At 39.2% G+C, this 14,619-nt stretch overlaps 1 protein-coding gene, 1 long non-coding RNA gene and 1 other non-coding gene across 3 annotated transcripts; all 3 read left to right on the top strand.

Moving 5' to 3' along the window:
* Window positions 1–649: 649 nt before the first annotated feature.
* Window positions 650–5,803, top strand: LOC103721743. The gene is made up of 2 exons (XR_003388457.2): window positions 650–967; window positions 5,013–5,803. It is a non-coding gene; the product is annotated as an uncharacterized LOC103721743 (transcript).
* On the top strand, window positions 1,630–4,867 carry LOC120103774 (pentatricopeptide repeat-containing protein At2g17525, mitochondrial). Its single transcript, XM_039116498.1, has one exon. The coding sequence runs from the start codon at window positions 1,660–1,662 to the stop codon at window positions 3,658–3,660; it is 2,001 nt and encodes a 666-aa protein (XP_038972426.1). The 5' UTR covers window positions 1,630–1,659; the 3' UTR covers window positions 3,661–4,867.
* A 6,057-nt stretch (window positions 5,804–11,860) lies between the features above and the next one.
* Window positions 11,861–13,347, top strand: LOC103721737. Its single transcript, XR_606347.4, has 2 exons — window positions 11,861–12,066; window positions 12,577–13,347. It is a non-coding gene; the product is annotated as an uncharacterized LOC103721737 (long non-coding RNA).
* Window positions 13,348–14,619: the final 1,272 nt, after the last annotated feature.

Below are 14,619 nucleotides of genomic sequence, written 5' to 3'. Positions count from 1 at the left end.
CTTCTGCCTTTTTGATGTGAAGCTGTCTTGGAGTCGACTCGAGCTGTCTGGGAGTCGACTCGAATCTCAGAGGCAGTAACTTGGTTTTCTGTCTGTTGATGGTCGCGGAGTCTCGGAGTCGACTCGTGCAATGCGGGAGTCGACTCGAATCTCAGAGTCCCAAAAATGCTCTCTGACTTTTTCTTTATGTTCCGCTGAGAGTCGACTCTTGCTTTCTTTGAAGTCGACCTACCAACCATCGGAGTCGACTCGCGTTCCACTGGAGTCGACTCGAATCTCAGACCCGAAAACTGCTCTCTGACTTTTCTGCCTGTGACTCCTAGGAGTCGACTCAAACTTCTCCGGAGTCGACTCGGTAAACATTGGAGTCGACTCGAAATCCTCAGGAGTCGACTCGAAGACTATTCTTTTGAATTTTTTCTTTGATTTTACTCTTCTAAATTGAATCCTTTGAACTTTAAGCTTGGGCCAATAAATTGTAGCTTTCTTCCAACTTGAGAGCTTTGGAGGCCTTGTGTTCTTCCAACTTGCTATATTCCTTGCAAAATAAATATCTTTCTCCTTGCAACATAAACATTAGTATCTATACTTCAAGGTTTTGTGATCATCAAAATCAATCTATGAATCAATCTTTGGGTCATCATTCTCCTTCTCCTCCTTCGCCCCTGCTATCTCCCCTTCAACCACAACTTGTGGCTTGGGAAAGGTGAGATCCCTCTCCTAACTTTTTGATTGATTAATTTATCTCCCTGACCGCCTGCTCTGTCACAACCACCCTTCGCCGCCATGATTCTCTCTCCTCGATCCCACCTCCTTGGCTTGAATGTACTCTGAGATGCTTGCTGCTCGCCGAAGACTCCCGGTCGCCGCCAACTCCCTCTACAATAAGCTTCCTTGGTAACAACAACGACTCTCCTCCAACAGCACGCTTAGGGTTTCGGCAGCACGACGGCGATAAGCTTCTTTGGTAATTCCCCTGCCAATTCCTTCTTGTCGAATTACTTGTAGATTTGTACTTCTTTTTTTCCTATGTTTGTTCCTCGAATTTGATTTGCCTGCTTTTCTTGCTTTCGCTTCTCAAAAAATGTGGGACTTCTTGTGATTTGTATTTAATGTGATGGTTGCGGTTTGTGCCATTGGCCATGGGACAAAAGGTTATCAAATATTACCATACTTTGGGTGGAAAGATAAAGTCTTGCCAATAACAGCTGCTTGCATTTTTATTTTGATTTGGTGCTATACTTGAATTCCTATGGCATTGTAGCTATCTGGAAGTTAGTTTGCAGCACTTCTGACATGGACCCGAACGAGGCCCGAATTTTTTGAATTGGGTCTGGATTATATATGGATCTGATCCGACTCGAATGATTTATTGGGTCAAAAATTGTAGCTATGGATCCAATCCGATCCGACTCGATCTTCTATTAAATTGGGTCTGAGTCTAAAATTAGGATCCGAATAAGAAATTAGGTTAGGTCGGAGTTACTCTGATTCGTGATTCGGTCCGATCCGATCTATTTGCACCTTACTAACTATATATATATATATATATATATATATATATATATATATATATATATATATATATATATATATATATATATATATATATAAGTTTCTGGGATACACCCACATTTTAGGGAGAAATAAGCCTTCTTGATGGCTACTCACGTGCATTTTCACGTGGCAAATACTGGCTTCATCTCACGACTTTGTTACAAGCCGGCGTCAACTCTTGGAGTTCTCTTACCCTCTCCCATGCTCATCTTTCCCAACCCCTCAAAATCTCCTCTTTCCCCAGCCCATATCCGCCGTCTCTTCCCAGCCTTCCTCCCCTCTAAACCCTTCTCCTCCTCCTCCTCCTCTTCTTTCCCCACTCCAACCACAGCCCCAACTCCCACCCCCGAAGAAGACCTCGCCGGTCTCATCCTCCAACAGAAGACCCCCTCCGCCGCCCTCCGCATCTTCCGATGGGCCGCCCGCATCCCCTCCTTCCCCGCCGCCTCCCCCGCCGCCTCCACCGCCCTCCTCCGCTCCTTCCTCTCCTCCGGTCGCCCCGCTGCCGCCCTCCGCCTCCTCTCCGCCCTCCCCTCCCCTCCTGACGACACCACGCTCGTCTCCCTCATCCGCGCCCTCTCCCGCGCCGGCAACCCCCACGGCGCCTTCCGCGTCCCCGACCTCCTCCGCCCCCACCGCTCCCCCTCCCTCCGCCTCCTCAACTCCGTCCTCGACGCCCTCGTCCAGCACGACATCGATCTCGCCCGCCACTTCTTCCGCCGAAAAATGGCAGCTTTCGGCGTCCGCGGCGATGAGCGCACCTTCGGCATCCTGATGAAGGGCCTCTGCCGCACGAATCGGATCGCCGAGGCGTTTAAGCTCTTGAAACTCATGAAAGACAGCGGCTTGACGCCAAACCCGGTGATCTACAACACTTTGATCCATGCCCTCTGCCGCAATGGGAAGGTGGGGACGGCAAGGAGCTTGATGAGGGAAATGAATACCCCGAGCGACATTACCTTCAACATTCTGATCTCGGCCTTCTGCGGGGATGGCAGTGTGGTTCAGGCCTTGGTAATGCTGGAGAAATGTTTCGATCTTGGCTTCGTTCCGGATGCCATTTCAGTCACCAAGATAGTAGAGCTTCTCTGCAACCACAGCCGGGCTATGGAGGCAGTGGAGCTTTTGGAAAGAGTCGAGAATAAGGGCGGTGTGGTCGATACTGTGGCTTATACCACTCTGATTAAAGGGCTTTGTAGGATGAAAAAGCCGCAGGTGGGGCGGCGGGTGTTGAAGGAGATGGAGAGTAAAGGAGTTCTTCCCAACGTGCACACCTACAATTCCTTGATCTCTGGGTTCTGTGATTCGGGGAAGCTCGGCTTGGCTATGGAGCTCTTTGAAGAGATGAGGATGGATGGCATCAGTCCAAATTTTAAAACTTTTGATACATTGATTCGAGGATTGTGCTTCGGAGGGAGGATCACAGATGGGTTGAAGGTTGTGAGCTTGATGGAAGAGGAGAGAGGAGGACATGGAGACAGCATTAGTCCTTATAATAGTGTTCTATACGGGCTTTACAAGGAAGGCAGCATGGAAGAAGCCTTTGAGTTTCTTAACAGGATGGCAAGCTCTTTTCCTAGAGCTGTTGACAGAAGCTTGAGGATATTGAGATTCTGCCAGGAGAATAAGGTTGAGGAGGCCAAGATGGTTTATGATCAGATGGTTGGGGAGGGGGACATTCCCAGTGTGCTGATTTATGAAAGCTTAATTGAAGGCTTGTGCAAGGAAGGGAATGTTCGTGAAGCATTTGATTTGATGAATTTGATGGTGGAGAAGGATCTTTTCCCTGAGGTTTCGACTTTCAATGCATTGATTCATGGGTTTTGTAGGGAAGGGAAATTTAGAAGTGCCTCGAAGCTGCTTGACGAGATGGTTAAGAGGGGTTGCAATCCTAATTCTGATAGTTACAGTTCCTTGATTTGTGGTCTTTGCAAGCAAGGTGATTTGGACAAAGCGTTTGGTTTCTTGGTGCAAATGGTGGAGGCGGATGTCATACCTGATCAGGACACTTGGAACTCCTTGCTAACGAGTGAACAACCATGGTTGAAATGTGAAAATGGCAATCAAATTAATGATGTTTTAGGCAGTTCTAGAGAGAATTGAGTTGCTGAAATTATTTAAAAAAGCATTCATCACAATTGATCTAAGAGGGGCATAATTATCCAGTAAGCTGGCTTGGAGTTGTAGGCCTTTCGTTGGTGTTTGAACTGAGCAATGTCTTGTTGCAGAGGCCACCAGTGATGGGGAATGGGTGATGAAGAGTCATAATGGATTTAGATGGTTTCACATCTCACTGGGACTGGCTGACAGGCTGAGGCTATTTTTGTTGAGATGATCAGCATGACATGATCTGCTTCTAGTTAAAAGAATGACAATGGATGGTATAATACATATGTTTGAGACATCTAAATGCAATTTTGGTTTTTATCTTGTGGAACAATTCAAGGCAATGAAGAACATAGAGGGGGCACAAGGACATGATCGGTCCTTAAAAATAATATTTCATATGGACTCTTCACGAGAGCAAATTGGAAGAAGGCTTCTGAGTTTTGTTACATGATGTGGAGCTTTTGGTTGGAGCTCTTGACAGATGCTTGACTATGTTGCAATCTTGCCTGGAACAAGGTACATTTAGGGAAGTTATGTTGGGTTATGATCAGATGTATGTTAATTTGATCACACTAAACTGAAAACAGTTGTGCAAAGAATGCAGGTCAAGCTAGCAGCATTTGCTTATCTGAATCAATAGTTCAGACAAATTTTTTTCTAATACTTTGAACATCTGATGTTTTGATTTATCCTTTTTTGCAAACATGGCAATTACAAAAATGCTTCAAATCAGCTGGAGGAAATAGGATTCGCTGACCTCCTAATCTTGGTTTTTGAAAAGAAAGACGAGCAAAGCCCATTGAAATTCCATTAATTCTATGAAATATAAGGAAGACAGGATTTGGGTCTTGGTCTCTTGGATCAATACACTCCACAAGGCTTTACCAGCCTGACAAGATGGCGCCCTTGTTCTCCTATCACTGGTAGACCTAGCCCTTTAGCAGTGGTTTTGTGGGCAGGGTTCTGAATAACTCTGTGTGTTCCTAATGGGTGTCCTTATTACATGGTGTAATGAGATGCTTTCCTGGATCATTTCGTACCTTGAGTCTTTGCTTCAAAGTGAGTATGGATGGAAAGCAGTCAGCTAAAATATTGCTAGATGATGTTACATCTTGTAATAGTTGTATTGATGAATACTAATTTCTTCTACTCAGTGTAGAATTTCCATAGCCATTTAATTTAAAGAGATAAAGTTTGTTTAGTGATTGTCCTTTAAGGTCTTTGCTCTGGTATATCATCTGTGATTTATGTTAGTATGGATATTGCATGAGGACAGATTGTCATTTAATATGGATTTGTGATCATTTCTGATGGCACGGCGTCGGTCCCTTGGTGCTGAGGAGCAGGATGTTTTCTCAAGGAATAAAGGGTGGTGCTGGATGGCTGCTGAAAAATCCGTCTTCCCTTGAATTCGAGACCCTGGATCTTCTGATTATGTCTGATATCGAGTAGTTATTGTACCAAAACAGTGTGTCAAGTATAAATCCATGTGGATCTGTGATGCATTGTCTTCTTTTTCCTCAATCACTATTGGTCATGTATTCCACTTGTGAATCTAGAAGAAGAAATGTATTCCACCCATGGAAGAATCAAGTGCATGACTCTTTGGTTGTGTTACAAAAGCCATCTTTCTACCAGCATTTCTCAATTAACAGATATTGTATCTGTCAATTGTAATTGTTCTAGATGACAGAATAAATATGACTTCGTTATGATCAATCCAAAGCACCAAATGACATTGTTCCGATGATGTATCCAACTGAACCTGAATCTATGGCTTCATAATGGAGTGAGATGGGTGCTAACCTATATAAAAAGAGTGCAGATGGAGGACTGGTGGTGGAAGCTAGTGGTTTTCTTTTTGAACAGAAATGCACTTAAAAATGGGGCTTATTCAGGGTGCTCGTACTCAGAGATAGGAGTTTGCAGGTGCTTTTCAGTGAGATGATTTTACATGTAAGTTCCAGGATTTTGTTTACTGCCAAGCACCTGTAGTCTTGTCTTGCTCTACCAAAAATTCCATTTTGTTGTCAACATCTAAACAATTTTGCTCACCATATATAATTTGGTGGAAGGGAAATGAACTGGCTATGTAATGCATTGTTTATTTTGCTAAATTTGTTAAAAGTTGGCTATTCATAACTATGTTTCATGTCTATTTATCATTTTTGTTTGGATGTACTACAAAGCAGTTTAATGCTGAGGGAAATCTAGTTACAGTAACACCCAAGTGGAACTTCTTATACAGAGAGCATATGAATTAGTTGGCATGGGATGTTAAAAGCTTTTCTTTGAATTCTTTGGCCTTTTACTTCGATATAATATCATAATTTCAACATTTGTATATCACCCAATGAGAAGTTTAACAACCGAAAATAGTAGAACATTTGTCGTTCCAACATATCGAAATAAAAAAAGGGAATGACATCAATGTGGCATGTCCTAATTCATATGTCCTTGGGCTTTCCCAGACGATGGATCGTCAATTCACTTTTCAAAGACATTTTTGCTCAATATTATTATTTGTTTTTATCGTAAAGATAAAATTAGAGTCGCTTGGAAGGGCAATATGTTAAATAACGATATAAAACCCTAGTTATAGATTGAAGTTGTTAAGAGTACCTTAGCAAATTTCCAAAGAAATATCTCTCCACCTATTTAGGTAACAAATCTAAGGAGTCAAAATTAACCATTATCCATATGATACCCAAATAGGAAAGATCCCCATCTCCCATCCCCTCCCTTATGTAAACCCAATGCCCTCGTACCCTTGATTCCTAGTTCTATCCCTGGAAGGAGTCCCATAAATTCTAGAAATATAAATAAAAAACAAACCACACTTTCTCTCCCAAAACCTCTTGAGATCAAGGAAAAAGAGAGAGAGAGATAGATAGCATCTCTGGAGTGTAAGAAGCTAGCCGGCAAGAGCACAAGGCCCCCTCGCCAAGGCCCTCTCCTGCATCTTCTCTGATGGTAGGTTAAACAGTAGTACCCCTCTAAGAGTGACATGAATCGAGAAACTTACTATTGAGGGTAAACTTCCACCTAGTGTACATCGGCTCAAGTTCTTTATCCGAGAAGGTCGCTACCTCTTTGAATCTCTCTTGGAGGGTAATTATCTTGTCTGCCGTAGCTTGCAGCATCTTTTAGTGAAAGTGACGTGCTCCCTGTACTATCTATGACCATGAAGGCTCAGAATCCATAGATTTGGATCCGAGTTGAGTAGCAACACTCCTCGGAGGTGAATTCATCCCTATTTTCACTAATTTTGCCTTTTCTCCCCACTTTTTGCCCCCCGAAGAGGGTGATGTCAAAACTCTAGCTTCTTTCGCTTTTCCTTTCTCAGACAACACTTTGATTAGTTTTGGTTGCAATTTGAATTATAACTCTATAAACTCTTTGATAGGCATCACTTAAACTGTACTTCAAAATTATGTTTGGGCACAAGTTATTAGTTTTTATCGTTAGTTGTATAACTTAAAGCAATGCTTATCACATGATTGCTCGAAAGGTTCATGCCTTTTATCATCTACATGCTAAAAGGATGACGGCCAAGTTCTATAAAATAGTTTATATATATATAATAATGGATATTATTTTGTAACTATAAGTCAAAGGATTTACTAGTAGTATAAGAACAAAACATTTTCATAATACAATATTTTTGCAATATAATAAGCCATTTTTAACATGTTTCTTAGCACCAAAAGTATAGAAAAAAGATATAAAGACCAACTATTTATTGATATGAACAAGTGAGATTTTAGACAAAATCAAAATTTTAATATCAAATTAACCATTTTTGCCCATCATTATAAAAATATTTCATAACAATTTTTTTTGCGATTTGTGTATTTATATCAAAATTGGTAGATATAAGTTTTACAATTATTTAAAACCTAATTTATCAATACAAAACGACAACAACACATAAGATAAAGCAGAAATGCTATATACAGAAGAGGCCGATTCAAATAGGTTGCACACTATTGGAATGCTGCTAATGTTAGAGATATTAGAGATAAGGACAGTGTTGGAGTTATTTGATAAAGATATGTATAGCAACTTGGGAACAGAGTAATTAGTCATTCTGTTGAAGGTGCTGAGTCAACTATAATATTCTTCAATTGATTACTACATGTTATAGTTGACTAAGAATAATGATTGCCAATCTAAGAAGAAAGATCATGAATGTTTTATAGTTCCCACGAAATGAAATTCTCCTTGGCTTTTATAGTCATACCCAAGCAAATTTTGAGGTTAAGATCAATTAATACAGACATGAGCAAAACCAGTCCGCGATGCAGTTGTCGTCCCTCATCCAAAAATAAAAAAGTTTCGGCAACTTCAGCAGTGCGTAAATTTTTTTGTTTCTCCCAAAGTTCGATGGGAAAATTGGGCATCCTTATCCATGCCGCCATACGGGTGATGGAATCCCTCTCAGGTTTGACGTTAGGCCTCCATCTTTGGAGTGTAAGTAGCTAGCCGGCAAGAGCACAAGGCCCCCTCGCCAAGGCCCTACTTACACCTTCTCTAATGGTAGGTTAAACAGCAGTACTCCCTCTAAGAGTGACATGACTTGGAGTTTCTTTTCCAGGTCCCATTGAGCCCTCAGCTCTTTCTAGATGAAATTAAAGAGAAGACCACGATTGAGAAACTTACTCATGAGGGTAAACTTCCATCTAGTGTACACCAGCTTATGTTCCTCATCGAAGAAGGCTACCACCTCTTTGAATCCCTCTTGGAGGGAAATTATCTTGCCTGTCATAGCTTGTGGCATCTTCGAATAAAAGCGACAAGTTCCCTGTACTATCTATGACCATGAACACTCATAATCCATGGATTTGGATATGGATTGAGCAACAACACTCCTCGGAGGTGAATTCGCCTCCGTTTCTACTAATTTTGCCTTCCCTCTTGGCTCACGCTTTGATGAGTTGAGGTCTATGGTAGTCTTCGAGCCCCCCTTTTTGTCCTTCGAAGAGGGTGATGTCAAAACCCTAGTTTCTTTTGATTTTCCTTTCTCAGACAACACTTTGATTAGTTTTCGTTGCAATTTGCACTATAACTCTATAAACTCTTTGATAGGCATCACTTAAACTTTACTTCAAAATTATGTTAGGGTACAAGTTATTAGTTTTATCGTTGGTTGTATAAGTTAAAGCGATGCTTATCACACGGTTGCTTGAAAGGTTCCTGCCTTTTATCATCTACATGTTAAAAGGATGATGGCCAAGTTCTATAAAATAATTATATATATATATATATATATATATATATATATATATATATATATATATAATAATGGACATTATTTTGTAAATGTAGGTGAAAAGATTTACTAGTAGTGTAAGAACAAAACATTTTCATAATACAATATTTGCAATATAATAAGCAATTTTTAACATGTTTCTTAACACCAAAAGTATAGAAAAAGATAAATAGATCAACTATTTATTGATATGAACAAGTGAGAATTTAGTGAAAATCAATATTTTCATATCAAATAACCATTTTTGCCAGTCATTATAAAAATATTTCATAATAGTGTTAAGATAGTTTTTGTTGAGATTTGTGTATTTATGTCAAAATTTGGTAGATATAAGATTTCCAATTATTTAAAACTTAATTTATAAATACAAAATGACAACAACACATAAGTTAAAGCAGAAATATTGTATACAGAAGAGGCCGATTCAAATAGGTTGCACACCATTGGAATATTGCAAATGTTAGAGACATTAGAGATAAGGACAATGTTAGAGTTATTTGACAAAGATATGCATAGCAACTTGGGAACAGAGTAATTGGTCATTCTGTTGAAGGTGCTGAGTCAACTATAATATTCTTCAATTGCTTACTACAAGTTATAGTTAACTAAGAATAATGATTGCCAATCTAAAAAAAAAGATCATGAATGTTTTATAGTTTGAGTTGATGAACTATTTTCAATTTTAGTTGGTGGTGTGGAGAGGGATGTGGAGAGTAGTTAAGATTGAGAGAGGCATGCAAGGACAAATAATTTTAAACTCTCTCCTCAGTCAAAACACCACAAAACGAGACCAATCTAGTGAAGTTTGGTCATACTAGTTCATGTCATGTTAAAAGTTTTTTGTACGATGGCTCAAAGAATTCTAATCATTTATTCTTTGATTTAAGGGTTATATGTCTTTTTTAGGAGGAGCACCTAGCTCTTCTGGTTTATTATTTTTTTGAAAACCAATTCTTTTGCTTATGATTATTTGATCACACGTAAGCTTGTGATTGATGGTACATATTATAAATATTGTCACTAGTGATTGTTTTGAAAACTTGAGTTGTTTGAAAACTTTCATATTTTCTTCATCGGCCATAATTCTTTTAAACATTTGAAGTACAAACACATGTTTTCTTCATTGTAAGCAAGGTTGTAGATCAAAGGAAAGTGAATCAACAGAGTTTCCCCTGATTTCCAAGTGAGTAGTAACTTGATTACCGAAATTTTATAATACACATAAGGAGATGAATGGGATCTCCTCTTTGAAAAATAAGATGAATGGCATCTTCTAGAGTCTCTTCAGACCAAAATCATGGCCTCCTACCCAATCTAATGATGCTACAAATATACTTTTATTGGTAGGCTCCAACAACCAGGCTAAGAAAATTCAGAATTTTAATGGGTTCTAATGAATAATCTAAAAAATATAAATTTGACCCACTAGTCTCCTATTCACATTCCTCAATAATTTCCAGTGTTGCTTATAATTAAGGATAAGATAATAAAAAAATCAAGGAGAACACAACATTTTACCGAATTAGTCCTAAACTAGATTCTTCCATAGCTGTAATGCTAAGAGATATTATGAAGCAAACAATACAAATAATAACTCTATTTTGTTTCCTCATATAAGCAAAATCCCTGGTCTAACCCACCAGCCACGCACAAGAAGGTCTTAACATAGCATGACAAGTCTTGGGCGCGTCCTCATGCACAAGATTATATGCATACAATTTAATTGGTGCATAGAGATTTGAATTGTAAAGGCTAGTGCATGAAGATATATTGATACAAAAAAGTATTTAGCTAGACGCTCATAGGGTTGGTAGCCGGGCAGAGTTTTCTGGATATCCAATCCATTCAGGATCCTAATAAGATTTAGCAAAACCTTATAGAATTTGAGAAGGATTTAGAATTTGACCCTCCTATACCTACTACCAGATCGATCGATCGATCGATCTGTCTGTCTGTCTCTCTGTCTATCTGTCTCTCTGTCTCTCTATCTTTGGGTACTTAATAGATTTACTGATTTTTGATGTGATGGATTTGAAATTTTTATACTAATTTATAATTAGACTTGAGATAGATTCTAGATATAGGATTTTTGATGACAGTAGGGCTAGCACACCTATTGCTATTTCTAGACGCTTATGATATGCTTGATACAAAGTAAGGAGGGTGAACAAGCAAGAATGAGCCCCTAGTGATCATGCTTCAAGGATTTTAGCCCTTTGCGAACAAACTGAGTGCGCCAAAAAAGCAATGAAGATTGACTATGGCTGGTCTTCCAGCTTGAGTTTGTTATATTTAATCAAGGGCCTAATACATGGGATTGAGAATTATCTAGTTAATTTAGACTACTGTAGTTTCTATATCTTCTGAAGTGATCTTGTTTGAGCCTTTCCCATGTCTAATTTCATGCAATGATGCCAACTTTTTTCTGTAATTCTGGAATGATGTCATATCCACAGAGTGAATTGGTGAATGAGAGATGGATGGCTGTGCACTGGAAAAATGTGTTAGCCTCATAGACCCTTCACCACCTTTACCCCAACTCTTGAGAGGCCAATCAAGTACATGCACATCAACTTATAAAATTAGATCCTTTTCGATATGAGGCATTTAGATGGATCCGTTTTGTTCATCATGATAGCAATTAGCAAGTAAGCCTCTCATTCAAAACTAACAAAGTAAATTGTAACAATCAGGCCCACACATGTAAAGCTGCAGCCTCTGCATGACACTATTCTTCTGACCCTGTTTTGGTCCAGTTTATGTTTTGGGAGCCAAAAAGTGGGTAAGCAGCAGCAGTACATGCAGTACCACCAAAGAAAGTACAACCAAACAACCATCACAGATTCATAGCCTTGCCAACTGTACTGCCCACCTGTACTGCTCTCTCGCCTATATATATATATATATATAAGCACAGAAGCAGGAAGGGGGGACAGAGAGAGAGAGAGATTGGGATGTAGCAGTAGCAGTGGAAGGGACATGCAGAGGAAAGGCCAAGAAAGAGAGGAGGCAAAAATGGTTCTCATCTCAATGCTTCTTCTCAAGGCAGATTCCTGTGCATGCCTCCTCCACCCCTGCTGCTACCATTCCCCTCCCCTTCTGAAGTGGCTGCTCTGTCTTTCTTGAAGGTAAAAGTTATTGTATTTGATCCACTGTGCTGGATTATGAGCAACTTGCACAACTGGCTAAAAAGAATGATCATAACAAGATAAAGATGTTAGTTGACACATAATTGTTCATGAATTAAATGTTATATACTTTTGGCTTAGTATCACTGTAAATTAAGATTGTGTTACAATCTGTGACATCTGCTATGACAGCTTCTGAGCATCCAGTGAATGGATGTTTATCTGTAGTAGTGTCTGTTGTATAACCAGAATCATGGCGGCTATTTAGCATTTTTTTGGTTTAATTAATAATATCAAATTACATTATCATACCGATTAGTAAAATCTTTCTCTGATTTGGTAAATTGTGATTTCAGTAGAGATATCATCATTTTTTCATTAATTTTTGATTAACTAGGCAAATAACAGCTGCTATCTTAAATTCACACACTAGATAGTTTTGGTCAAGAAATGGCCATTATTCCGATTGCCATAATTGTAACACAGGTGATTTGTTGTTTGACTTGCCAGGATTATTGGAACCTTGCTGTATATATACATATGCATATGCATAGTGTATATGTATGGATGCATATGTGTGTATGTATGCGTACATACGTATGAATGTATGTATGCGTCTATGAAAAAAAAACCGTCTATGAATCTCACTGAACATCTGGTTAACCACCTCAAATGAAGCTGAATCTGAGTTGGTCAAACTAAAGATGGATGGGGGAAGAAGGAATGGCAGCTGGATCAGGTATGTGTTTGTGTAAAGGCAGTTCTGAATCCATTAATGACGTTCTCCTCCATTGCCCTTTTGCAAAGCATATCTAGGGCAAGCTGAGGACTTCAAAGGCAGAGACTGGCTTCCCTGTTTTCAGGCTGGACCTACTGGAGGAAAAAGAGGGTGAAATGAGCAATAAGAAGAGTTTGGAGTCAGCTGCTACTAGCTCCATGCTGGCATCTAAGGAACATAAGGCTAGGGCTTTTCTCAAGCATAAATATCCCCAATGCAGTTGATCCCTCATCAGCCACTAAACTCTTCAAGCTTAGCAACTCCCATGTATTTTAGGCTCTTAATCTCGCATGGTACTTGCTATGAATAAATAGTGGGGGCTGTTCTGCATCCCACTGTTCTCAGATCAGATCCTATAAGAAGAGTAACAACTTATGCTAGGTCATTTCTCTGAAAAAAAAACAACAAAAAAAATAAAGACACAACTGGAAAGGGGGGATTTCAAGCAGTTTGAACTGTTGGGAAACCAACAAGATCATTTGAGAAATATGAATTAATTAGTTCCACATTTTCTAGCTTGACTTGATTTCCCTTTTGACATCTGCATCAATCAACCTTCATCAGGGTAACTTTGGAATCTTCCACAGGATCATTTATCTTAATGGGCTCACCAGAATAGCTTGCCTTTTTTGGGTTTATTAGATTGAAAACCACAGAAGTTCAGAAATGTAACACAAGTATCCTGTTCAGAAAAAAAAAAATACTAGCCATACCCCAATCCAAAATTTCCTGCTTCCATAGAGGGCAAGCAGTGAACAAGTTGAATCTGCATACCGAATAACTTGAGTGAGAAAGTTTGGAGAATGGTTGCAAATGAATATTTAGTCATGGATCTTTTCCTTGTAATATGTGATATTCCATCACCTTTACCAATGGATAATGCAAATTAACTCAATCCTTGGTTCTATATGTTCGAGAACCCGAACAAGTTCTTCTCATATTCAATGGACGATTACCAAACACTACATAAAGGTAAAAGAAGCACATTGACAAATATTTGACACCCAGCTTAAGTTCCATTTTCAGACTCCTAAAAATCTCAACCTTGGGAAAGCTAGGTTAAAAATAGGATAAAACACATCAAGGGCACCATATGAGGATATATTTGCTTATTAAATATGATTAAGTATTACATAAGATAGGATGCTGTCAAGAAGGCATCTGCACAAAATCAAAATTAAAACTAAAGAAGAAAAAGAAGCAAAACATATAGGAGTCAAAAAGTCCACGACTTCTGTATAACAGGATGATACTATATAGTAAGCCAGTATCTTGAACTTAACAGACATTTCAAAATATGCATAAGGAACAATGTGAAGCTACTAAAGCCATCATTTCCAGTTTCGGGCATGAAATTTTTGCTGAGCTATTAATATGATCAAGAAGTCAGAAGTGCACTGGCTACATTCCAGCTGCAAGGTTAATTTAACCTCATGGCTAAGATGACAAGATTTTTAGATCTTAGCAGGAACGATATCCCCACACTCTGGACATTTCTTGGATTGTCATTTGCTCTCAAGCTCTTGGTTCCTGATCGTCTGAAGAAGAAATTGTCCATATCAAATCTATCCAGCTTAACCACACCCAAGAGAGAAAAAACCCAGGGGTGCTAGTGTACGTTTCAATTTGTCCACAGTATTAGAATCATTTCCAATACAACTAACATGCTGCAAACAACGGTATGCCATATCATACCGATCCGGATGGTACGGAGTGTACCATACCGTATTGGTTCAGTACTGGTATATGGTACGTTAAATGTACTAATACTTAGT

Source organism: Phoenix dactylifera, unplaced genomic scaffold (assembly GCF_009389715.1).
Source record: "Phoenix dactylifera cultivar Barhee BC4 unplaced genomic scaffold, palm_55x_up_171113_PBpolish2nd_filt_p 000097F, whole genome shotgun sequence".
NCBI classification, from domain to species: domain Eukaryota; kingdom Viridiplantae; phylum Streptophyta; class Magnoliopsida; order Arecales; family Arecaceae; genus Phoenix; species Phoenix dactylifera.
Note: the sequence above shows the minus strand (reverse complement) of the source record. Positions and strands in the feature narration are given on the sequence as shown.